The 24,673-nt window shown below is 40.1% G+C and overlaps 1 protein-coding gene across 4 annotated transcripts in view; it reads right to left on the minus strand.

The window, feature by feature from the left end:
• Positions 1-9,573: 9,573 nt before the first annotated feature.
• CEP15 (centrosomal protein 15) overlaps positions 9,574-24,673 on the minus strand; it is a 33,564-nt gene continuing 18,464 nt past the window's right edge. For 3 of the 4 annotated variants that reach the window (XM_061622076.1, XM_061622074.1, XM_061622077.1), the window contains exons 4-5: positions 12,122-12,196; positions 9,574-10,415 (exon numbers count right to left, since the gene is read on the minus strand). In XM_061622076.1, the coding sequence (XP_061478060.1) occupies positions 10,284-10,415; positions 12,122-12,196 (207 nt within the window). In that variant the 3' untranslated portion in view covers positions 9,574-10,283. Of the gene's footprint in view, positions 10,416-12,121; positions 12,197-13,236; positions 13,381-15,552; positions 15,632-24,673 lie in introns of those variants that run through there. The other variant, XM_061622078.1, reaches the window with a different exon arrangement.

The following is a 24,673-nucleotide window of genomic DNA, read 5'->3' on the forward strand; positions in this document are numbered from 1 at the left end:
TTATTTATACTCAAACTAAATACTTGTCTGTGAGTTTATTTCATCATTCAAACCTTCATTCTCTTTGTTCCTTGTTCTTACTGGCCACTTGCATTTTCCTTAACCTGACAGCGCTGCACTGTTGATGTGTATCCCTGAAAGTACTACTGTCCATTGCAGCATGGATTCCTGTAGTGCAAGTATAGTGCGGTGGATTACTAGATGGGGTTGGGGGTGGACGTGGCAGCAATGCTGTTGCCAGTCCAGTTCTACCACTTGTCAATTCATTTTTATGATAATAAAATCCACTACAACAATAATTAAAAAAAAACTAACACTGGGACATGTACACCTACAAAAGGTAAGAGAAGAGGTATATACCCATGTGAGCACACATGTGGCTGCTCAATGAATAGACACATGTTCATCCATTTTCCAAGAGTAAAAAATAACGTAAAAATGAAACCACACTTTTCTTATCCCAGTCTATGTGAACAGGTTGGCATGGAATAAAAATTTAAAAACTGGACAGCATGCCATAGCAGGCACTCATACCACAGTTGAAACAAAACAAAAGAAATGTCGCCACTGCCAGACACCCTGGATGTGAACACTCAACTACATATATCCACATGGGAAGCTGCCTCATACGGAGTCGGACCAATTGGTCTATCTAGCCCAGTACTGTCAGCACCTGGAGGGCCACAGGGTCCAATCCCTGGAGTAGTTAGACTCCCATTATCCTTGACAATTGACTATGTTGACTGAAGCTGATGGGAACTGAAGTCCAACAACATCTTGGGAGTCACACATTCATCATCCTTGGTCTCACAGTGGTTTTCCAAAACCTCAGGCAGAAATCTCTACCGACCATGCTACCCAAGATCCTCGGGAGATGCCAGGGATTTCACTGAGGACTTTGCATTCAAGCATGCAAAGAATGAGCTCTCCCACAGAGCTATGCCCCCCCATATCTCCAGCTCCATCAGTTGATGCTCCCTTAGCCACTAATGATGGATAGGAGTCAAAGACAGGGTGACTTGGGTTTCTAGTTTCTTCTTCCAATTGAGATAAGACGCCAGTTTGTACAACATTTAGCCCCGGCACAACCAGCTCAAGGAGCATGACAGCTCCCCATATTGATGGCTGAAGAGGGGTCACACAGAGGCATTGCTTGTGTGACATGACGTGTGTACATACAGTCCTGGTATCTGTGCAACCATGGCAGCTTGAAAAGCTCCAGTGCCATGCCACAGTGGACCTCAGCTAGTCCCAACAGGAAGGCACCATCTATGGCCCCTTTACTGCTCCCAGAGGTGACTGCTCCCAGGCTCCCATATCCATGACCCATCTTAGTGCTCACACATTGGCCCTCAGAAGAATACACTCTTTCTTAGTGGTAGCTCCCTGTCTGTAACACAGTAATGACAGTGACCTCCCTTGAAGACTTCTGGTGAGGACAAGTAAGGTTCAAAATAGCACTCCACTTTACACTTTAGCGCTATCTATCATCATAGATACTCATAGCAAACTCAGTTCTCCAGGCATGGATCCTTGTGTAGCCAAATTGGGAGGTCTCAGTATGTTCAGGGGAACCCTGCGTTTTGCAGAAGGATACAAAATATTTAGAGAGGAGGATGGGAAGTGGAGAGGATCCAAGAGGACATCCAGTGAGGGCTGAGCATGCTCAGTGGGCACTGAATGCTGAGTGTTTGTTGAGGGCGGGGGAAGAGACAATAAATGGGAGAGGATGATGGAACAAAGTGTTTCAGGAGGAATGGCTAGCTGGGACACTGATCAGGACTACTCTACACTGCAACCTTTTTAGCCCTGTTAACTCACGTGTGGGGCATTGCCATGATGACTATGGAGTGGGGCTGTGCTTTTAGCCCTGCCCCCAGACAGTGCATCTCTTTCCTCAACCAATCCTGCATTGCTTGCAGTTGTGTTAACTGAAAGGCCATCACGTGTGCACCTGCTTGCATGTAGACCAGGGGTAGCCAATATGGTGTCCTCCAGTTGTTGCTGAACTGCAACTCCCATCGTCCCTCTCACCATCGGCCATGGTGGCTGGGGCTAATGGGAGTTGCAGTCCAACAACATCTGGAAGGTACCACGTTGGCTACCTGTGGTGTAGAGGCTCTGTGCAATCAGGACACCTGTACAACTGGATGCCTTGATCACATGTAGCCCCTGCACAGGAGCAGGGCTTTCAGTCCAGACAACCACAGGCGCTTGTCTGTTTGTTTGAGGAAGGAGATTGGATGTCAGGGCTGGAGCTAAAAGCAGGGCCATCCTCTGAAGTAATCACAGTAATGGTCTACATGTAAGTAATGTGTGAATAGGGCCATTTGGCTCAGGCCCAACCCAGTTCTCTGAGTGTGGATTCTTACGGATCCAAAATCATATCATTCATACACAAGAGAGACATTTCAGAGAGAGAGAGAGAGTTAGCACATCTTGGGCAGGAAGCTAGCCACCCTAATTGTGTCCCAGACAGTACCCCTCTAGTTTTGTCCATACACATGACAGGCTGCTATCTTTTCTAATGCACTAGACTTGCAGACACTGGTCTGGTGCAGACAAAATCTGTCTCCTATCCCTTAAGCCCTGCTGGATCATGCCAATGGCCCATCAAGTCCAGCATCCTGTTCTCACAGTGGCAAACCAGATGCCTATGGGAAGACCTGAGTGCAAGAGCAATCTCCCCATTTGTGATTCCCAGCTATGGAACTTGTGGGTCCTGGCATTTATTGAGAAGAGGGGAGACATACTGCACCACACAGGGGTCCTAGCAATATGCAAGTCCTCCCCCCCCGTCCACCCATGATATTGAAATGCTTTTTGCTAGCATAATTGTAAATGAGGAATGGCATCGTGTGGCCTTTCAGAGCCAAGTGATACAGGAAGAAGAGCACCCGAGACCCTTGGGTGTCACATTCTTAAAAAAAAATAAATCCTGTGAACTGCCAAAATGACTCTTTTCACTTCCTTCCATGTTTGCTTTTTGGCAGTTGCCAAGCCGTTCTGCAGAAATAGATGCTTTTCATGTATAACCACCCGGCCTCTTCCTTCTGATTCATTCTGTTAACAAATTGGGGATGTCACTAGCCTGGATTGTGCCATCACTGAAGGCATCCAGCATGAGGAGAAAGAGGAGGATGACTGCAGGCAAAAAAGCACAATTGTACCCAATGAGTGTCTTGGCAATCAAATGCTTGGGGGTGAGAACGGGGGAAGAGGAAACGTCTGTAAATGAGAACAGTGTGGGTCAGCGTTGGCTCTTCAAGCACATTCTAAATGCAGTTCATAGACGACACAGAGGAACAGTGACAGACTTCACTTAATTCAGGCACCAAACCAGTTTTGAGAGATTAGGTCTCTCACAGTTCTTGCTATTGGATATTTTCTTCTTCTTCTTCCCAGGAATCACAAAGGCTAGCTGATCTCTTGTTTCCTTTGAGTTATCATTGTTATTAAGTGATTAAGAATACCTTTTGGGTCTCTCTCTCTTATTAACTGGCATACAGTTTCAGGTTTTGTGTCTGGCAAAACCACAAGTGAAAGGATTTAACTGTGTAGGGAGGTAGACACAGTTTAAAAAGAACCTGCCTGCTTTCAGAGGGCTGATGTTATTGGTGACATATAGGTATGGAGGTTGGGAAGTAAAATTTACGACTGATTTTCCTTGACAGATACAGACTAACCGTACATTTATTTATCAATTGGATATGCAGAATAATGAATTCACATGAAATAAAAAATGATCCCTCAGAGCAATGCAGTTTAGAAGCCACGCAGTTGTTGGGCCTTTAGAGACAGCCTACTATCCATACACCCCTTTTGCTGGCATTTTTCCAAAGAATTTATCTTCTTTTTACCCTCCCCCCCCATTAAAAAGCAACGTACACTGCAATTCTATGCATATTTACTCACAGACGTGGAAGGGATTTTGAAGATAATCTAGTCCAGCCTCCTGCCCAGTACAGGAATTGTTTGCAGATTTGTCAAGGAAGAGGGAGTCTAAAATATTTTTAAAAATGAGAAGTGCGCTAATTTAAAAAACAGTGAGAGGTGTGCTAATGCAGTTGTGGTATACAGTCATTTGCACATGAACTTTATTTCTAGTCTAGAGATATGCTCATCGTTATGATGGGAAGGATCTTTGCAGAGCAGGTTTGGAAAATCTGTGGTCTTCCAGATGCTGTTGGGCTTCAACTCCTAAGGGATGATAAAAGATGGAATCAAACATTTGGAGGGCCACACCTTCATTGTGTCCCTTTGGTGAAGTGTTGGGGAAGGGCAGATTTGGACTCTATCACGGCATTACTCTCATGGGCAATAATTAACTTTCTCCATGGCAGTCATTCATTTATATGGGAGAATATAAGTGTGAGGGAATCTAAGAACCAACTAAACAGATTGATGATACACAAAAATCCTGGACCCCAAAAAATCAATCAGTTTCGTCTGCCATTTTCTATGCTTACATTCAGAACAGAGGATTGTATAGTATCATACCTGGTTGTATTCTGTTTCCAAAACAGGCCTAGTTACACATTCATATTCTCTAGACAAACATTTTTTGGGGTACCATTCAAACATGTCTGAAACCTGCTGGCATTTGGACCTAAGGATTCTGCAAATGAAGGGTGGGAACAAAGATTCAATAAATGAATAACTCTGTTAACTCCTTGGGAGGAAGAGTGGGATACAAATAAATGTGATGCTCAGCGATACTGCCGAGTCGCATCTATGCATATCTTTTTATTCAGGCAAAAAACGTCAGGTGATTTGCAAAAACCCGAGGACATAAGAACACACTTTAACCTGTTAAATGGTGTGGTGCTTTTTCCTATATACAGATTACACAGGAAGCTGCCTGGGGATGCTGGCAACTGAAGTTGGGACATTTTAATGCAAAATGTGTGCTGCCGCTGTCATGGCCCGACATACAAGTTTGCTCAGTCAAGAGAAAGGGCTCTGTTTAGTCAACACTAACCATAGAAGGCTCTGATTGAAGCCAACAGGAAGCAAATCCGGATGGGTGGGAAAACTTAGGCTCTAGCTTTTGAGGACTGAGCATCTGGAAGAGGACCATGAACCCAGGTTCATCTTGGCTTCTTTAGTCAATGCCGTGAATACTCCAAGTCAAAAAACTGGATGCAACAAGGCCAAGGAAAGGATGACAGAGATGGCACTCTTGGTGGTGGGAGCACTGATTGTTTTCAACCATGCTCAGTTTTCCAAAGTGTTGTTAGGTTTCCCCCAAATTCGGGGGGAGGGTTTCCTGATTTTCAATGAGCTTTTGAGCCCTGCTCGACTGCAGGACCAGTTTGGAGTCACAAAGTGTCCTCTGCAGAACTCTCTATACAAAAACATTTACTTGTGTAAACAGCTGACAAGGGAGAATGCTGTTAAGTAGTGATGATTTTTGCTTTCTCGGGCAAGGATGTTGCAATACACTCTTTCTTTCTTTCTTTAAAAAGGTAAAGGTGTCCCCGCACTTGTAGTGTGAGTCATTTCAGACTCTTAGGGTGATGTCTTGCGACGTTTACTAGGCAGACCGTTTATATGGGGTGGGATTGCCAGTTCCTTCCCCGGCCTTTCTTTACCCCCCAGCATATGCCAGGTACTCATTTTACCAACCACGGATGGATGGAAGGCTGAGTGGACCTCGACCCCTTTTACAGGAGATTCGACTTTCTCCTTCCGTTGGAATCGAACTCCGGCCGTGAGCAGAGCTTCGGCTGCGTTACCACTGCTTACCACTCTGCACCACGGAGGGTGTACTGCAATACACTTCCCCTTTGCACTGCAGAGATTTTGTCATTATTCCCCATTCACTATTTGTCCTTCAGAAAGAGGTATGTGCATAGCACATAGCCGCCCTGGGCTCCTACTGGGAGGAAGTACAGGATATAAACCAATATATAAACAGCAGACACTATTTATTAGCAAAAACCACTTAACTTTTTTTAAAAACCTCATATGTGGTGTACAACATACAAACAATAAACATCATAATTAAAAATACACAAAATAAACATTAAAAAATATAAGAGCACATAAAACCAAATAAAAGCAGGAATTCAAACAAATAAAAATAGAATCTGATCTTATGGGTCAGGGAAAGCCTGGGCAAAAATATATGTCCTTACTATCCAGCACAAAATTAGCTGTGCTTAACCATTCATTTAAATGGATTCAAGTACATGAATTCAAGTGCTGGATTGTGTTTTTGGGATTTCTGTATATCTACCTGGGTGGGCATCATCTCAACCCTGTTCAATGTGAATTGTGTCAAGGGAATTGCCCTTTGAGCAGTGCTTTCCAAACTTTTTTCCCCCTCATGGACCACTTGAAAATTGCTGAGGGTCTCTAGGGGTTTCTAGCAGCATTTGTATGGGTTAAAAGGCAGGCTATAACTTGCATATATTTTTTGTTAAAAAATGTGTGTCTTAAAAATAGGATTTTCTATCTTCCCTTTGCCCTTTTTTTCTAATACCCCCCTCTGCACTCCCTTTTCCAGCCTTCATACACTTTCCCTAGTGACTGACTGTACCTTCCAAGAGAGATCCATCTCACATTTTTGAGAACTATGGAATTAAAGGTATCAAGTGCTAGCAAGTATTTTTTCAGTGCTTTTCATTTTCCCCCTTTTAAAGTAATTTATGATTTTAACATATTTTAGAGAAAGCTTAAGGAAATTGCCTGAAGATACACATGGAAGATGAATGTCTAGTTTATGTACTTTTGAAAACTCTTCCATAACAAGCCAAAATTGTTGCGTCGTCTTTATCCTCCTACATGCAGTGGTGTTTGTAAAACCCAAGCTGTAGATCAGCTCTTCATACTTTCTCTTAATTCAACTGCATGGCAAAGAACCAAATTTTACAGAAGAAAACATTACCAACTTGTCTACATGACAGAACACTGAGTAGGTATAAAATTGCGATTGTCTCTATGCCAGGTTTTGTGTGTGTGTGTGTGTGTTTTAAAAATCCTCTCCGCTTCTAAGATGAAAGCCTAATTTGATATTTTTGTAGTTATATAACAGTAATATTTTGTGACATTTTGTATTGTGACACTATAGATGAAATTGTCATCGGACTGACACCCTTTACTGTTTATTCCTTAATTACAACTGTTAACAACACTGCAGAGAAGCGTGCTAATCTGCCATCACATATTATGAAAACAACGTTATTGTTACAAACACCAACACCCACTCAACAGGATAGTTCTAAGATGGCAGTTTCTGTTTTAAAAAAATTAGAAAACCTGATTAGTTTAATGGACACTTCAGCAGCAAAGAAAAAAAAGTTGACAGCAAACTTCTAGCAGTCTTCTTTTAAAATGGAAATATTTGTGAAATGGCAATTTGAAGCAATTATTGGTTACCACATTTTTATGTAATTTAATTTCAGCTATCCGGGTTAACAACAGCAAGCAGTACAGACTCCCTGAAGTTATGTTTATACATCTTACCCCTTCAAATCTTGAGGAAAAAATGTGGTGGTGGTGTGTCTACTCCCTCTGCTGGTCATACATCATGCTAATTCTCTCCTTGGAATATTCACTCCTCCCTCCCCTCATCATTACTCCAAGGAATTTTGTAAGCCTATTTGACATTATCCCACAATTATCTGCTGGTGTGGTGCCCCTTGATTTTCACAGCCAATGAACTAAAGGAAACTGTCCACCTGACAAGAGGAAACTCTCAACTGAGGCATCATGCCCCTTATTTACTCTTGAGCAAAGTCAGTCCATATCCCAAATATCCATGGGTTATGTTATTGGATACCTATGGGTCCAAATTAACCAAATTAATTATTAACCAAAATGGAGACAATAGTCAAGAAATCAGAAGAAGGCTAGGACTGGGGAGGGCAGCTGTGAGAGAACTAGAAAAGGTCCTCACATGCAAAGATGTATCACTGAACACTAAAGTCAGGATCATTCAGACCATGGTATTCCTCATCTCTATGTATGGATGTGAAAGTTGGACAGTGAAAAAAGCGGATAAGAGAAAAATCAACTCATTTGAAGTGTGGTGTTGGAGGAGAGCTTTGCGGATACCATGGACTGCGAAAAAGACAGATAATTGAGTGTTAGAACAAATTAAACCAGAACTATCAGTAAAAGCTAAAATGATGAAACTGAGGTTATCATACTTTGGATGCATAATGAGAAGACATGATTCATTAGAAAAGATAATAATGCTGGGAAAAACAGCAGGGAGTAGAAAAAGAGGAAGGCCAAACAAGAGATGGATTGATTCCATAAAGGAAGCCACAGACCTGAATTTACAAGAACTGAACAGGGTGGTTCATGACAGATGCTCTTGGAGGTCGCTGATTCATAGGGTCGCCATAAGTCATAGTCGACTTGGAGGCACATAACAACAACAATGGGTATCTTGAGACCAGGGACTGACAGAATAGCAGAAATTAAATCACATTAATTACACTAATAGAATCGTGCATAATTCTAAAGAACAGTCTTTATCACTTAATGTTGGTAGGATCCAAGGTGGTGAGGCCAACTCAGTCAGAAGCCAAGTACTTTCAAGTTTACACTGAGAGTGTGTGGTGTGCTGCACAAAGACCAGAGAAACTCAGGTTCCAAGTCTCAGTCACAGTTTTCTGGGTGAACTCTGGATAGTCACCTTCCCTCAGCTTAATTACTGTACAGGGTTGCTGTGAGGATAAAAGAGATGGCATAAAAATAAAATTTCCCAATCATAGGTTATCATGAGCTTATCTCATGAATCTATCTGCAGCCATATGCATACGACCAACAGGTAATGATAAATTAAATGCACAGATGCCCCATTACAGACAAATTCAAAACATGAAAAATCATAAAAAGCCAACAATAGCTACTTTGTGGAATATCTCCATAACCAAGCACTATTGTCTTCATATCAGTAGTATTTGTTTACTTAAAATAGTTTTGGTCCACCTCTCTACAGATTTGAGGCAGCTGGTAGACAAATTGTAATGATTACAGTGGTGCAAGAGAGCATGTCATCACAACTAACAATGCTTACATATCACTGGTGGTGAAAAGAACAGCACCTGATACCCAACAGTGCTTAATTACTAATTGTGTCACACTACCAATGCATCTGATTGTTGCTAGTATACTGGTGGCAGTAACTACATGTCAGGGAAAATTGTAAGTCCTTGTCCTGATTTATTCCTCTAGAAGTATACACACCAAAACACACCCACATCTAGGAAGAAGAAATACTATTGGTACTATTCCTAGTCACTTGTAGTATATCTTTGGACATGCATGTGACCTCTTCGTTTGATGGCATAACTGTCTATTAAGCCTCTAATTATAATGAAACCAATTTTTTCCATTGCATTTCAGCTCTGAGGACCTCTGCACTTCTCACCTACTAGTGATTTCTAACATGTTCATTTGTCAACACAGAAACCAAGGTCCTTAATAGTAAAGTGCAAAAAGTATATATAGCTCTTAACCTGTTATATTCCACTGCTCAGAGCACAGAATGATACTTACAAAATAAGGGCTAACTTTAAGGAAAAGCTTTAAGTTCAAGGTATGACAAACTATAGATGTGTTTGTTAACCATTTTATTTTGACAAAAAATGTCAACATAAAATATCGTCTAACATGGGCTTCTGTTGCTGAATACTTTGATGAAGAATTTATTCCAAACACAAAGCTGAGTTCAGTACTGGAAAATTCTAAAATCCTGTAGTTAAATCTGTTACATCAATGGATACTGAAATACTGCAAGAGCGAAGCAATCTCTAGCCACATAAGATGTGTCTATAGACTAAACATGACTGGGAAGGAGGGGGGAATAGTCAGGTTAACAGGGAACGTATACATTCCTTTGGTTTTCTACTTCAGCCTCGATCACTCAGGGTTCTATTAAGTCCCCAGCCATCTGCTAAATTCAGCTCACCAAAATGCTGGGAAATACATGCCATACCCATGAAATAAATCTCATGGGACAGACAGATTAGCATGTGCTTCCACTTTTATTGGGAAAAGACACCTCTCCTTTATAAAAGTGAAGGATGAGATCACATTTTTTCTCATCTTGACTAAGCAATTGAACAGCCATGTTTCCATCTTGATATGAGTCTTCCGTGTTTGATATGGTCACTTTCATGTAAACAGAGTGATGCGAGATAACTCTTTACTGCTGATTACGAATTCATGTAGCTTATCCAACAAATATTTAAAGAACCATTTAATGACCCACAATCTGAAGGAATGAGCAGATTCTTCTCATGGAAATGATTTTTGTTTCTTGATTATTTTCTTGGGGAACTTGTTGTTTGCTTTATTGGCTTAATTTTTCCAACCCCAAGAGGAGCTTGTGTTCTTCCTAAAAAAAAAGGCTCCCACTTAGGGAAGGATTCTTCCACTTTTGCCCAGTAAAGAGTCTGGAAAAGAAATGACACAATATGTAATTTAACTTGGCCTCACAACGTAATCTACTTTGTTTACCAGCCCATTACAAAACAATCCAAATGTAAAATGTGTCATTAAAGGTTGTTTTACATGTGAAGTAATTTAGAAAAGGCCAAACAAATTCCGTGCTTATTCTCAAATCCCCCAATTATACAATATAATGGAGGTTGGAAGGATTTCAATGTCTAGAGTAAATTTGCAATGATTGGATGTGCCCTCTTGTGGCGGATAATGTATTAGAATGGTAATCCTTGAACATTATAATTGTTTCCTTGAATTACGCAGGAGTTATGTTTCTCTGAACCATAACATTATTCCCAGACTCTTAACATTAAAACCCTTATCTAAAACAATTTTAATTATATGGGGGCTAAAATGGTTTGACATATACATAAATACAATGACGAACACTATCAATTTAAAGGATTTTGAGCTAATTTGGTTCAAATAGTTTAAGGATCAATTTTATTTGAAATAAAGCTGTAACACCAAACAAAGTAATGGCATCATGACCCAGAACAAAATCAGAAATCTATTTAGGGCTCTCAAAGTTGTTCTGGCTTTGAAAGCCATCCCTGTGTAGTCATTAGGAGCTCACCTTTCCCTCAGAGGGGGAGGGGTGGATGGGATGTTGTCTCTGGATGTCACGTTTGCTGGCTCCATGCACCTCCAGGAATGACCCCCTCTTATCTCACTACATTCTAAGTTCAGGAGAAAGCTTGATGCTTTTTGGTATAGTGCTCTGCTTCTAAAGTTCTTTTACCACCTCTGAAGCTATTGTACTCAAGTTCTGATTGCAGCCTTCCCAGACACCTGGGTGGTCACTGTGAGAACAGGATGCTGTACTAGATGAGCCAATGGCCTGATCCAGCAGGCTCTTCTTATGTTCTTAAAAGTATCACGACATGGATGAACCTCAGCCTTTCTCCAAGCTTGGACGGCGGGATGTGATTTGGATGTGTTCTGAGCCCCTTTAAAGTGCAACACCATGTGACTGAGGGGACCATGCTGAAATTGTCTCTTAGCACTGCTGAAAAAAGTGCCAAAATATGAACCAAATGAGTCTAGAAATACACCTTTAAACCTCATGAATTTCAATGGGTTCTAGATTCCATGTCCAATGGGTTGAAAACTAAAATTGTGGCACATTACAGAATTTAACTAAAGGCATATCAGATGCTAAATGAGTAGTAGATGCAGCATTTATTATAATGCCTACTCTAACAAAGGACATTAAATATAGATAAAACTGCTGCAGAGCACTAGCAGCTCAGCAGTGATTGCATCTAAGAACATCATAAAGACAAGCTTAAGCCAGAGGTAGCCAATGTGGTGCTCTACAGATGTTACTGGCGAAGGGCTGTAGCTTAGTCGTAGAGCACCTGCTTTGCATGTAGACGGTCCCAGGTTCAATCCATGGCATCTCCAGGTAGGACTGGGAGAGAACCTTATCTGAAATCGTGTAGAGCCACTGCCAATCAATGTAGACAATACCGAGCTAGATGGACTCAATAGAAGGCAACTTCCTGTGTATTGGACTCAAACTCCCATCAGCTCCAGCCAGCATGGCCAATGGTCAAGGATGAATCCAGCATCTGGAGGATACTACGTTGACTATCCTTGGCTTAACTATTCGCGTTAAAGACTATGAAAAGTTGGTTGTCTACATTAGGCTTACCTCAAGATTAACAGTGTCAGGGTGTAGAAGTAAGTGGTCTCTTGATTGTAGTTTTTTTCCTGCTGCTTCTATATCCTGCAACACACGAAGCACCAGAATTCACATACATGTAATTAAGCAACAGTACTTGTGTATATACTAGGGTGAGGAACGTTAGGCACGGAGGTAAAAAGTGGCCCTCCAGGGCATCTCTGTCCTGGGGCTCTCCCTATGCCACTCCTGTGGCAACCAGCTTCTCCCCAGGCAGACCCTTCACAGGCCCTACTCACCACCTTCCTCAAATGCTTTTGTCTGGCTGGAATGTAATAATTCATCTTGCTGAATGTTTGGATAGGGGATGGAGAGATGTGTTCTGTGTAGAAACCTCTGACCTTTGTGTGGATTAAATGTACAAAGGTAAGAGTCACATCTTATTGCCTTTGGCCCCACTCACTTTTGCCTCTGGCCTTGCCCAGCATTGGCATGTGGCCTCTGGACAGTTGCCCGTGACAGAATGTGCCCCTTGGGCCGAAAAAGTTTTCCCACCCTGGCGATACACACTTACCTGGGAATACGTTCCATCGAATTCAGTGGGGCTTACTTTTGATTAAGCACGCAGTGGACTGCACTATTAATTTCTTTTTTAGCAACCATGGAAATAAAAATATTTCTGTAACTATACGGGTTGTCAGGAGTGTTTAAGTGATATCAACGCACATGGTGCTTTACATTATAATCTAAAGAGGTGACAGAAACAACAAAGTGATGTTCTACAGAGTAATACTCTTTTTAGATCAGCTTTATTGGCTTCATGCATGCTTCTAAGCTTAATTCAAGATTCTAGATATCACCTTTAAAGCCCTAAACAGCATAGGACCAGGGACTGTCACTTCCAAAGAGTCAGAAACTCATGAGAGGGCATTCTGTTACTGCATCCTTGACCCAAGATATATATCTGCACCCCCCTCTGTCACCAGTTAAACACTTTTTTTTATTTGGGCAGATCTGTAGTCTGATCAGTGTTTGATTTTATTACACCTGGTAGGCAATGGCCTTCACAGAAATGGTAGGTTTTGAGGAGAAAGTGTCCAAACCCCAAAGAAAAGAGCACAAAAAGAAACAAGGATGAATATTTTTATTGGTGTATCAAGTATTCCAGTAACTGATTTGTCCACGCAGTAAGAGCTTTGCATACAGGGACCAGCTGTCTCACATTCTTCACCAAAACTATTATATCAACAAGCGGAATGCACCACACAAGGGAAGTGGTTCATGAGTTACTGAGAAAGAAGAAAAAAACACATTTTATCAAATAAGCTACACGTTTATTGGATTTGATGGCTCTCCTGATCCAATGAATAAGTTAAATGGTTAAGAATGGGTGTACATCCAGGACAGCATCACAACTGTCATTATACTAGCATTGTGAATACACCATCAAAGCAGAAAGACATGTCAATGTTTGTCCCTGCACCATTTTATATTTACCTTTCCTATTTTGTAAAGCGATTTAAGGAAAGCGACAGCTTAAAAAGAAATCCCAGAGTCAACTCTTTGGTATTGCCAGCCACCACATGTTGGTCCAAACAAACACATGTTAATATTTAGGATTAGATTGTGTGACACATATCACCATTGACTCTAACTTCTTCCAACACAGATATTTGGATCAAGGATGCTATCTGCTCTTGTTCTGTAACAGTTTCCATTGCCTCTAACCATGGTACTTGGTCGTAGGTTTGTGAGAGTCACAAAGGGCTCAAGCTCCAGAAGTTCTTTCCAAAGTCCCAAAACACAAATGCAGATGTATACATTGGCTGGAAATTGCCCCTGCTCTGGGTGTTCTTAGGGCAATCTTTCCTCAGAATTAAGCCATCTTAGCCAGTGTAAATGTTTGTAGGTGAAGGTGCAGGTTTTCCTGGCGTTCATGGGCCATTTCATTTCCCTGCTCACTACATGCCCCAGAATGACTTGCTTCCAATCCTGTTCTTTCTGATTCAAAATTCTGCACCTCTAATCTTGCAATTCCCAATGAAGCTCTTTTTTCTGGTTCAGATCTCCTCATGCGTTATATTTTTTAATGTATACCCAAGTTACTTTTCACCTAAAAATACAGTATTTGAATGCAACAAACATCTGTTTGCAGACATACTAATAAAATGTACACCTGGAATATGTGAAACAGCCCTCACTCATGACAATGGGAGCCCAAGACTTAAGTTATTATTATACTTGACAACAATGCATCACTATCTCCCACTGTCTCTGAATCTGTCAAATGTGATTCTCTTATAAAGTGAATAAGATAAAATCTCAAAGGAAAGAACTTTGAGGAATAAGATATTCAATACGACAAAGATTTTAAATGAATCAGCTGTACCCTGACAAACACCCTTCAGACTTTGAGAGTTGTTTTCATTACTGAGGTACTTTTCATCAAGACTGCTGACTGAAAGATTTGAACTTTATGTGCTGGGGGTAATTTACAGTTAAGATGATTCACCGTTTGGAGTGAAAGCATTTGCTGTGCACATGTGATGAAGCCAATATTTTTTGTGAAAGAAAACTAGAAAGTAACGAAGCTACAAAGACAGACAGCAATTTTGTTGAAGCTCTTCCCTGCTCAAGACAAAGATGACTTGCTAATATGCATGCATAACATGTGCACAAAGATGTAGAAAGGCAGCAAGCTGTTCACCAGACATTCAAACTCCAATGAAAACTCACCTCTATTAGCTTTTCTTAGGAAATTTGCACATGGGCTTCCACTTTCCATGTGTTGGGTTCACAGAGAACTAGACTCAATCTGGGGGGGAAAGCACCTCCTTGAAGTTGTGACACCCCCCTTTTTTGTGGGCTTTCATACACAAACATTAAAGAGATCAAGCGCAGGCCTTTTGGGCAAATTAAGAGAGATGGAAAGGGGCGTGGGAGTGGAGTGTGAAGGAGCCAATGCTGAACAGAGATGGAAGAAGAGAGCATAGCAGATGGCACCGTCGGGAGCAGAGAGTGAGTGTGAAGAGTAAGGCATTTTGAAAAATTAAGTTAAAAAAAGGAGGAAATTCCCCAAAGGGACTTCCCATCATTCCCAAACCATGGCAGCTCAGATGAATAGGGATCCTGGTGCAACAGGATTAAAATGACAAGATGCTCTCAATGAGCAGAGTACAATTTACAGAGTTGTAAGTTAAATCCAGTAAAAACAGGGAAAGTGAGATCTAGACCAAATTTATTATAGGCAGCAATGGAAAGGAATGATGAACTGAGTGACTGAACATGATGAGACAGGGGAAATGCAAGATAACCTTTCCTCTTTCCCACACTATTGCACTTATAGAAATGTAAAGCCCTCCTGATTGTGCAAAAAGTGGTTCACAATGTCAGACTAACAGCTCCAGAGGCTACATGACGGAACAGATGCACCATGAAATGTAGACTATTACAACACCTACCAAAATGTTTTCTCCTTGGCCTGAAGAGATCAACTGTCATGACAGCAAGACACCTCAGACTTCTTTTAATCTTGGTTTTCTAGGGCATGATATGGCAAATTATTATTTTTACTGCAGCATTTTCTGCTCTACAGTACCACTCTCAGGAAGATTTCCACAGGATTACACAATCGGTCTAAAATCAGTTTAGCGGCTACTTTAATCGTATCAAAAGGATAATTATAATGATAGGAAAGGAGCAACAGAAAATAGCTCTGGCTTGCATTGATGTTAGCTGAGAAGGGAACTTTGGCCCAGCCTACATACCAGATGTGTCTTTTTGTTGTTCCTATCCAGTTATAGCATATTTTGAAGTATATTGTCATCCAGAATACTGATTTAATGACGGGCACTGATAGAAATTGTTGCTGGGAGAGATGCCTTAAAGGGGGTAGGAATGATGTCTCTGAAATATTAGATGGCACCTTTGCATGCTGCTGATAGCTAAAGGCAGCCATGTCTTTTTTGTGTGCATGTTTTCCTTTAAGGATTGGCAACAGCATTTGCTTTTGGCAAATCTTTTCAATATTTTAAAAGTCAGCAGTAATATAATATGCCTTTGGCATATTAAGTGCAGGGTTTTTTTGATACTGTGATTTCAAATGCTGTGGATTTATAAAAGTTTCATAGACAGCTTGGGGTAAGGGGACAGAGACAGTGACAAGTAAAGGCATCAGGCCACATGCGACCCCTTAGATGTCTGTTAAATACCACCACCTTAAGGTGAAAATTGAAAATACTACAAATCTATAATGTTGCTCTATTAACAGTGCTTCCAAATGCCTTCAGAAAAATTTGAGCATTGCCTATACTTTTAAAAGCTTACTTTACTTACCACATCCATTTCTCACACATCTTCCAAGGAGGCAGCGTGCAGTTATCCCATTTTATACTTATGGCAACCCTGTGAAGAAGGCTAGGCTGAGAGACAGTGATTGTCACAAGGTCACCTAGTGAAGTTCAGTAAGGATTTGGATCTAGATATCTTCAGTCCAAATCCAGCATTCTGTCTTTCACACTAACTCTGTTTAGTGTTATTACATTGCTTTTTATTCTAATGAGACTAAAGACAAACAAACGTACAATTCACAATTAAAATATTGAAACAATTAGAGCAGGACAAACCATTTCATTTCAAGCCAGCCAATATCTATATCTTACTCACATCCATTGAAAAACAATATACAGTAGCAAAAACACTGACCTACCCTCTAAATTAAAAAGCCCTAAACACTTTAGGACCTGGGTATCTTGTCTGCCCACCTTCCCTTCATTAGTCATCCCCATCGCACAAGAGCCAGGGAAGAGGACCTATTGCAAGGAGCTACTATAACTGAAGCTCGATTGGCAACAGAGCCTTCTCTGGTGTGCCCCTAGACCATGGAGTGCCCTCCCTTGTGAGGTAAGATCAGCGTCCTCTTTTCCCATTTTTACAGAGCTGCTGAAGACCCATCTTTTAATGTAAACATTTGGTTAAATTTCTTTACGCCATTATACCGATGTTTTTAAGGATTTTATGGATTTGCTTATGTATGGTTTTTTAATATGTTTTTGCATTTTTAAATCTATGTACATTTTGTATTTTTAAATCTATGTAATCTGCCTTGGGACCCACATTCCAGGTGAGAGGCAGATAAAATAAATAATAATAATTATTATTGTTAATTGATGATGATGATGATGAAATGTCTTCCGGACCCACCAAAAAGAAAATAGCAAGAGAGTCAATCATACACATGAAAGAAGGAATTCAACTGAAAGTCCCCTATTTTGTGTCAGACATCCTAACCACCCCTACTGGCATGGATATGAGAACTGCCTCTGTAACTGATCTCAGTGCCTAGGCAGGAGGATATTGTAGATGGGCCTTGAAGTAACTTGATTCTAAATGATTTAAACTATGTACAGTGTCATTCAGTTCAGCCCTATAATAAGTGATTCAGATGTAAACTGGGTCTAATGAAGTTCAATCTTTAGCAAGATAACGAAGCAGCATGAAATATGGGAACAGGCAGAATTCATATGTAATGTTTTTTGTATATTATTTCATGTTGAAGTGCTATCAAGAGAGCACACGCTGTTGCATAGTAGATAGTGGTTAGGTTTTGACAGATGTTTATTGATAGGCGGAATGCACAAGATGAGGACAAATTCTTACCTTATCTGCATAGGGAAAATTATTTAAGTTTCTGATAGGATAGGACAGTGATCTAGCATGTGTATATCGGTCTTGATAAATTAAATGAGGGCATCCCCTAGTAGTTTTTGTTGAAGTTTGCAAGCTGGGTAGTATGTTATTAGGCATTCTAAGAAATAAAGAGAATCTAGCTAAAGTCTGAGAAGAGAAAGAGTTTCATCCTTTTTTTTCTATGCAATTTAACTGGAAGTGCAGATGGGAAGACAAAAGTATTGATGTTTCTGATATTTGAACCTAATCTATTTTACAAAGATATACTGTAACCTAATCGGAAGTTTAAAATTCAAAGGTGCAATTGATGCTTGTGGTGTTCAAGGGGTCTCATCAGCTTTGTTAGTGATACCACCCTCCTGTCTTTTTATTTATTTATATTTGTTTAGTTAGTTTATATACCGCTTCATATTTCAACAGAAAGCTCTAAGCAGTTCACATATCCTAATAAAAATGAATCAGTATGAGAAATGCAAAACAAATTCCACATAAAAACTACAACCACCACCACCACCAATAATAATAATAATAATAATTCCACATTTTAAAAAGAGTTGCTTGAGAGCATATCTGAATGCATGCCTAATTTCTATGACAATATACTATCAAGATGCTTACTTATTTCTCTTTTGTCAGTCACATATATATAATATGGCTGTGGGTAGAACAGTAGTTATCAGGTTTGGTGTTTATAATTATTTTACAATAACTGACATTTTAATCTAGTAGTACCCTTTTAAAGAACACTTGGGGAGGGAGGAAATGACTATCCCAACATTAAGAAATGCTGGATTAACCATCTGACCCTTACTTGGAAACAGGCCCCACCAAGTTTAATGGGGCTCACTCCCAAGTGTGTGTGTATACACTTGCAGCCCAAACGCCTTTGAATGTCAAAGGAATCAACTTGCTCCAGTTCTAAAATTCTCTTCTGTTTAATAAAACCAATAGAACATGTGAAATTTTAATATCTGTTTTTTAGCCATTTCTCAATTTTGGAAGTACAAAATTTCAGATGCAGTAGTAATAACTATTTTCATAGCTAAAATCATAACTGAAATAACTGTACTGAATTTCATTTAAATGCAGGCAAATAAAGTGACACCTCATCATGGCATCGGTGTATTTCTGAGAAAGCCAAATCAACAACTCTCCACATGGTAACTGTGAAATGTACAATGCCTGCTATCGGGAACAATTTTCTAAAGTTGGCACATAAATCTGAACCTTCTTTTCAAGGTTCTAATATAGTATTCTGCATGGATCTCATTCCTGTTTTATTTTGTTATCAGAAAGCATCTGCAGTGCTGCATGCCTGTTAAAGCCAAAATAAAATTAATACATCTAAACTCACTAAAGCTGCATTTTCCTGCCAGACAATTTGTTTTGATGGTCATACATATGCTTTTATTTCTTCCATGAATGTTCTAACATTTCTGACACATAGGAGAAATTATTCAGTGCAATGTGATGGCAGACAGTGAATATTCTGTACAAACATGGAAGAGTTTATAATATTTTATCCTACAGGTATCCACAGTCTGTTATTAGCCTCTCACTGTAAGTTATTATTCTACTATGCACACTTGTCATATTCTTTACACTTGGTGTCTAAAAATACATAAAGGGCTATATCCAGCTAAGTCATACTAAGAGTAGACCCGTTAAAATGAATAAACCTAAGTTACTTAAATCCATTGATTTCAATGGGTCTACTCAGAGTATGACTAACACTGGATTCCACCTCCCAATAAAAAGTCAATTACATGTAATGAGTTATATTTAAAACACTTTTTGAAATAATTGTTATGGCTTCAACAAGTTGAATTAAATCTGTTCTTTCTCCACCAATGTAGAATTCAAAATATATAGGTTATAGAATCGACTGGTTCCTCATCGGAAAGGGTGTGAGACAGGGGTGTATTTTATTACCCTATTTGTTTAATCTATATGCAGAACATATCATACGGAAAGCAGAATTGGACCAAGATGAAGGAGGTGTAAAAATTGGAGAGAGAAATATCAATAATTTAAGATATGCAGACGATACCATACTACTAGCAGAAACCAGTAACGATTTGAAATGAATGCTGATGAAAGTTAAAGAGGAAAGCACAAACGCAGGACTACAGCTGAATGTCAAAAAGACTAAAGTAATGACAACAGAATATTTATGTAACTTCAAAGTTGACAATGGAACTTGTCAAGGATTACCAATACCTTGGCACAGTCGTTAACCAAATTGGAGACAAAGTCAAGAAATCAGAAGAAGGCTAGGACTGGGGAGGGCCGCTATGAGAGAACTAGAAAAAATCCTCAATGCAAAGATGCATCACTGAACATTAAAGTCAGGATCATTCAGACCATGATATTGCCAATCTCTATGTATGGATGTGAAAGCTGGACAGTGCAAAAAGCGGATAAGAGAAAAATCAACTCATTTGAAATGTGGTGTTGGAGGAGAGTTTTGCGGATACCATGGACCGTGAAAAAGAGAGCTATTGCTAGTCGGGCGGTATATAAGTTTAATTAATAATTAATAAAATCAATAAAAAGACATATCATTGGTTGTTAGAACAAATTAAACCAGAACTATCACTAGAAGCTAAAATGATGAAACTGAGGTTATCATACTTTGGACATATAACAAGAAGACATGATTCACTAAAAAAAGACAATAATGCTGGGAAAAACAGAAGGGAGTAGAAAAAGAGGAAGACTAAAAAAGTGATGGATTGATTCCATAAAGGAAGCCACAGACCAGAACTTACAAGATCTGAACAGAGTGGTTTACAACAGATGCTATTGGAGATTGCTGATTCATAGCGTCACCATAAGTCGTAATTGACTTCAAGGCACATAACACACACAGAATCTACTTATTCACCAAAGAGCAGCTATTCTATCATTGGTCCCTGCTTCACATCATTTAAGTAACATACATATCTTGATCTACCCATAGAGTGGCCTTCTATACATAATAGGTGTGGATGCAGGGCAGACACCTATATTTGGGTATTCATGAAGTGAGTGGTCACTATGTTAGAATGTCTTTGTGGAATCACTAGTCTTGCATCCAATATATTTACCTTTGCCTGTTACATGACATGGTCTGCCACAGATGGTTGCCCATGGCAATCCTTCCCCATCCAACAATTTTTTATTTCCTCCCAACTATGTCTTTTAAAACATCATATTGGGACTTCTCCAAGCTCTAAACTGCTCATTCTATCAAAATGTAGCCAAATGCCAGTTCCTGTGAAGAACTAGGAGTCCCATCATGTGCAAATTTTCCTTTCAGGTCCCGACAGAAATAATTTCATATGCACTGAACTGAAAATATGCACAAGAAGGTTACAGAACCCTCAGCTCCAAAAAGAGCAGAGTGGATGAGTGGGTGATCTGTCATAACATGTTGAGAACGAAGCAATTAAAGGGAAGTAATTTCCCATTTTTCAAAGAAAGAGGTGACACATCCCCACTCTTTGAGATTGCACTGCCCCAGGATGTCTCTACAAAAGTAAAACAAAGACACACTGTCACAAAATATAACACTACCACATGCAATAGAAGAGCAACAAGGTGAATTTTAAGGCACAGTTGCAAGTAGATATGTATGTCTATTTGTGAGAGAGATAAAACATGCACATCTTTCTTTTAAGTGGGGGGAAGCGAAGAAATGCCCTACAAAATCAGGGGCACCACCAAGTTGAGTTAGGAAAGAAGCTTGGCCCAATGTAAGCACAGTGGTTAACAAATATATGGCGGACTATAGGTAGTTGACTAGCAAGCTTCTTATCTGAAAGAAAAGAAAGCTGTTTCACAATAATGGAAAAGCCCTTTATATCCAAAAGCAATTGTGTGTTTATGCTTGCCTAAAGGAAAAGTCAGTAATCAGCCAGTTGGAAATGGTTTCCTTAGAGACAGTCAAACCTGCTGAATTTGAGCCAGACCAAAGAAAGAGATGGTAAGATTTCTCATGTCTTGGCTCACTCCTAGAGAAATGTTTTGTCATAAAATTTGTGGAGATAGCCTTTGCTGGAATGGGCGAACAAGTGCGAAAGAAGTATCATGAGCTGACAGCACCTTCCTTGGAAGGACTACAGAAGCACCCAAAGGACTGATTTATCTTTACAGAGTGTTCTGTATCAGAGTGGGTAGATAAGTCTTCATAGCCTGGAGCACACTCACAATATTTCTTCTCCTCACTGCTAAAAGCTTCAGACACTCCAAGCTGAAATCGATGCTAACAAGAAGAAGATTTCTGCAAGAAAAAAAATAGTAGTATCCAAATCTTGAGACTGTTTCACTCTAAACTCCATCTTTGTTCTTAAAAGGCTCCTGGGGTCAGAATGCAGCCTTTGATGCGTCCATCTATACTATAGCAATAAAACGGCAGTTTCTAAATAATAAATTCCATTGGCCAAATATTACACCACACTATAGAGTAATAAACAGCAACCAGGATGGCGCTATGAATGGGTGGGGAGCTGGATCCAGCCAGTGGTCCAGAACCTGAACTCCCCTACCCTGAGGGCCGCTTTGACAGGTAGGTGGAGCTGCCCACCTGTCAATCACCTAACGTCAGGTGATTCAATTTTAAAGGAAAGAATTCGGAGCACACTCTAGTGCTCCCAAATTTTCCTTTCTTTCTTTGCAGGCTAGCTTGAATTCAAGCTGTGGCTGCAAAGGAAGAACCAGGATCACACTCTGAGTCATAAAGGATGTAAGGCCCAGAAAAGCTGGGCATGGCTTGACCAAAATGGTTTGTGGGCTGGAGGTTCCCCATAATTGGCTATGTCAATAGAAGGACAGGCTTAGTTTCCAATGGCTGGGGTTGGCAGGGGCAGTGAACAGGTTCAGCCCCCCATTCTGGTAACATCCACAGGTATACCTCTTTGCTTTCTTCTATATAAACAATTTGCCACCACTAAATCTTATGGTGAAAAACATGAAGTACTGCTCTTTGATACACAATTATGGTGATGGCCAGTTCTGCCCACCATCAATTGGAAAGATTGGCCTTCATCAACAGGGATCCTGCTTGGAGCAGAATGGGGTATAATCTGTTTCTGTGCATAGAATTCCCCCCCTCCCAAAACAGAACTGCTCCCTCCATGCACACCCCAGTTGCTTCGCTACAGCTTAATTAACATGCTAGCAAGCATTTGGGAGCTAAGGATTCTGTTGCATATGCTGAAAACCTAATGAACCTGATGTCAGATTGCATCAGCATAACACAAATAGGTCTCTTGCAACTGTCCTTTATTTTTGGGAAAGAGTCAAGAAATCAGAAATTATTTTTCCATATTCTGAATTAGCCTTAACTATTATTATTATTGTTGTTGTTATTATTGTTGTTATTATTTAGATTTGTTAGACACCCATCTGGCAGAGATTAATCTGCCACTCTTGGTGCCTCCAAGAGGTCTTCTGTATCTTTAAAAGTTGTGCAGGGGGAAGGGAGAATTCCACCTTGTGGTTTTTCCCATTACAGTGTTGCAAGAACACCTGCACTTGGCTGACTTTCTCTTCTCCTAAAGATACAGGATCAGCCTCAGGCCATGAATCTGGCAACCCTAGATACCACACAGAAAGTCTTGTGGTATTTTAAAAACTAAGAAATTTATTATGGCAAAAACCTTTGTGGACTACAAAAAATACCCTGAACCTGTGGAGTTCCAAATCTGTCAGCAAAACACAATTTTTTTGGCCAAACTTGGCAAACAAAAAGAAAACACTGAGTATGTGCTTTTTCACATTTTAAACTCACTTAACTTGTCATTGTTTTCACATGCTTTCTGTCTTGGGCCACTCACCAACTCTTAGTCTAACCTACCTCATATGGCTGTTGTGAAGATACAGAAGGACATTAGGCAATGGCTGCAAAAGAGGACTTAGTGCTTGTAACATAGACATGAAATTTTGGTTCCTTTAGCGAGAATGATGCATCTTTATACTATAAAGGGCCATGTTTTTCTGTCCTGTCCCAATTGTTATATTTCCAAGGTTTCAACTAATCATGATCTGGCCCAGTTATTGCATGTTTTAGATGCTTCCCACTTGTGTTCAACAAAACTTACTCCTAGGTTAGTGTGCACAGGGGATTGGTTCCTAAGGAGTTATTTTAGCCCTGTAGCCTCTGAGGGTGGGGAACTGTGGAAAGCAGTGTGATTGGCTTTCATTTTTAAAATGATTCATTTATATATTTACTGTTAAACGTTTTTCAGGTAAAATAGCAAGGAAAAGTACACAGTTTTTCCTAAGTGCTCAGTAAAGAAGAAGAAAACCTACTCCCACTTTCCAACATTCTTCTCCAACAGCAAAATCAATGAGATAATTTACCTGGTTTTAAAATGTTATAGAATAGTTTTTATTTTCTTAATAATAATTTGTGTTAGAATTATTTGACTTTATACTCTTGCATAATATAACTTTAAGCATAGCAGATTGCCTATATTAAAGTTCTGAGCCCTTCTGCCCCTTCCTTACAAGAAAGCAAAGGCTGTAATACTGTACTCACTTACCTTGGAGTAAAACCCACTAAACACAAAGAGACTTCTTAGTAGAAATGCACACCGTTGTACTGTAAGTTAACTATACAGGGAATTCTTAATGAGTGCCCGGACTTCAGCTCCTACACAGCAGGAGACATGCCTAAGCATCTTTGCAAAGGTATTACATTTTGCATTTGCACTTACTGTGAAGTATTATTTGTAGAAACAACTCAGGTGAACCCACTGATCTCAGGTGAACCCACTGCAGGAAGGATGCATCCTGGATGCTAGGATGAAGGGAAGTGCAAGTTCAGGGCCAGCTTCAGGTTTTTGTGGGGCCTTGGAAAACCAAATATTACTGGTGTCTTTTTGCTACTGCCCCTTGCTGCCTGTGTAA

Source organism: Rhineura floridana, chromosome 3 (genome assembly GCF_030035675.1).
Source record: "Rhineura floridana isolate rRhiFlo1 chromosome 3, rRhiFlo1.hap2, whole genome shotgun sequence".
Taxonomy (NCBI): Eukaryota; Metazoa; Chordata; class Lepidosauria; order Squamata; family Rhineuridae; genus Rhineura; species Rhineura floridana.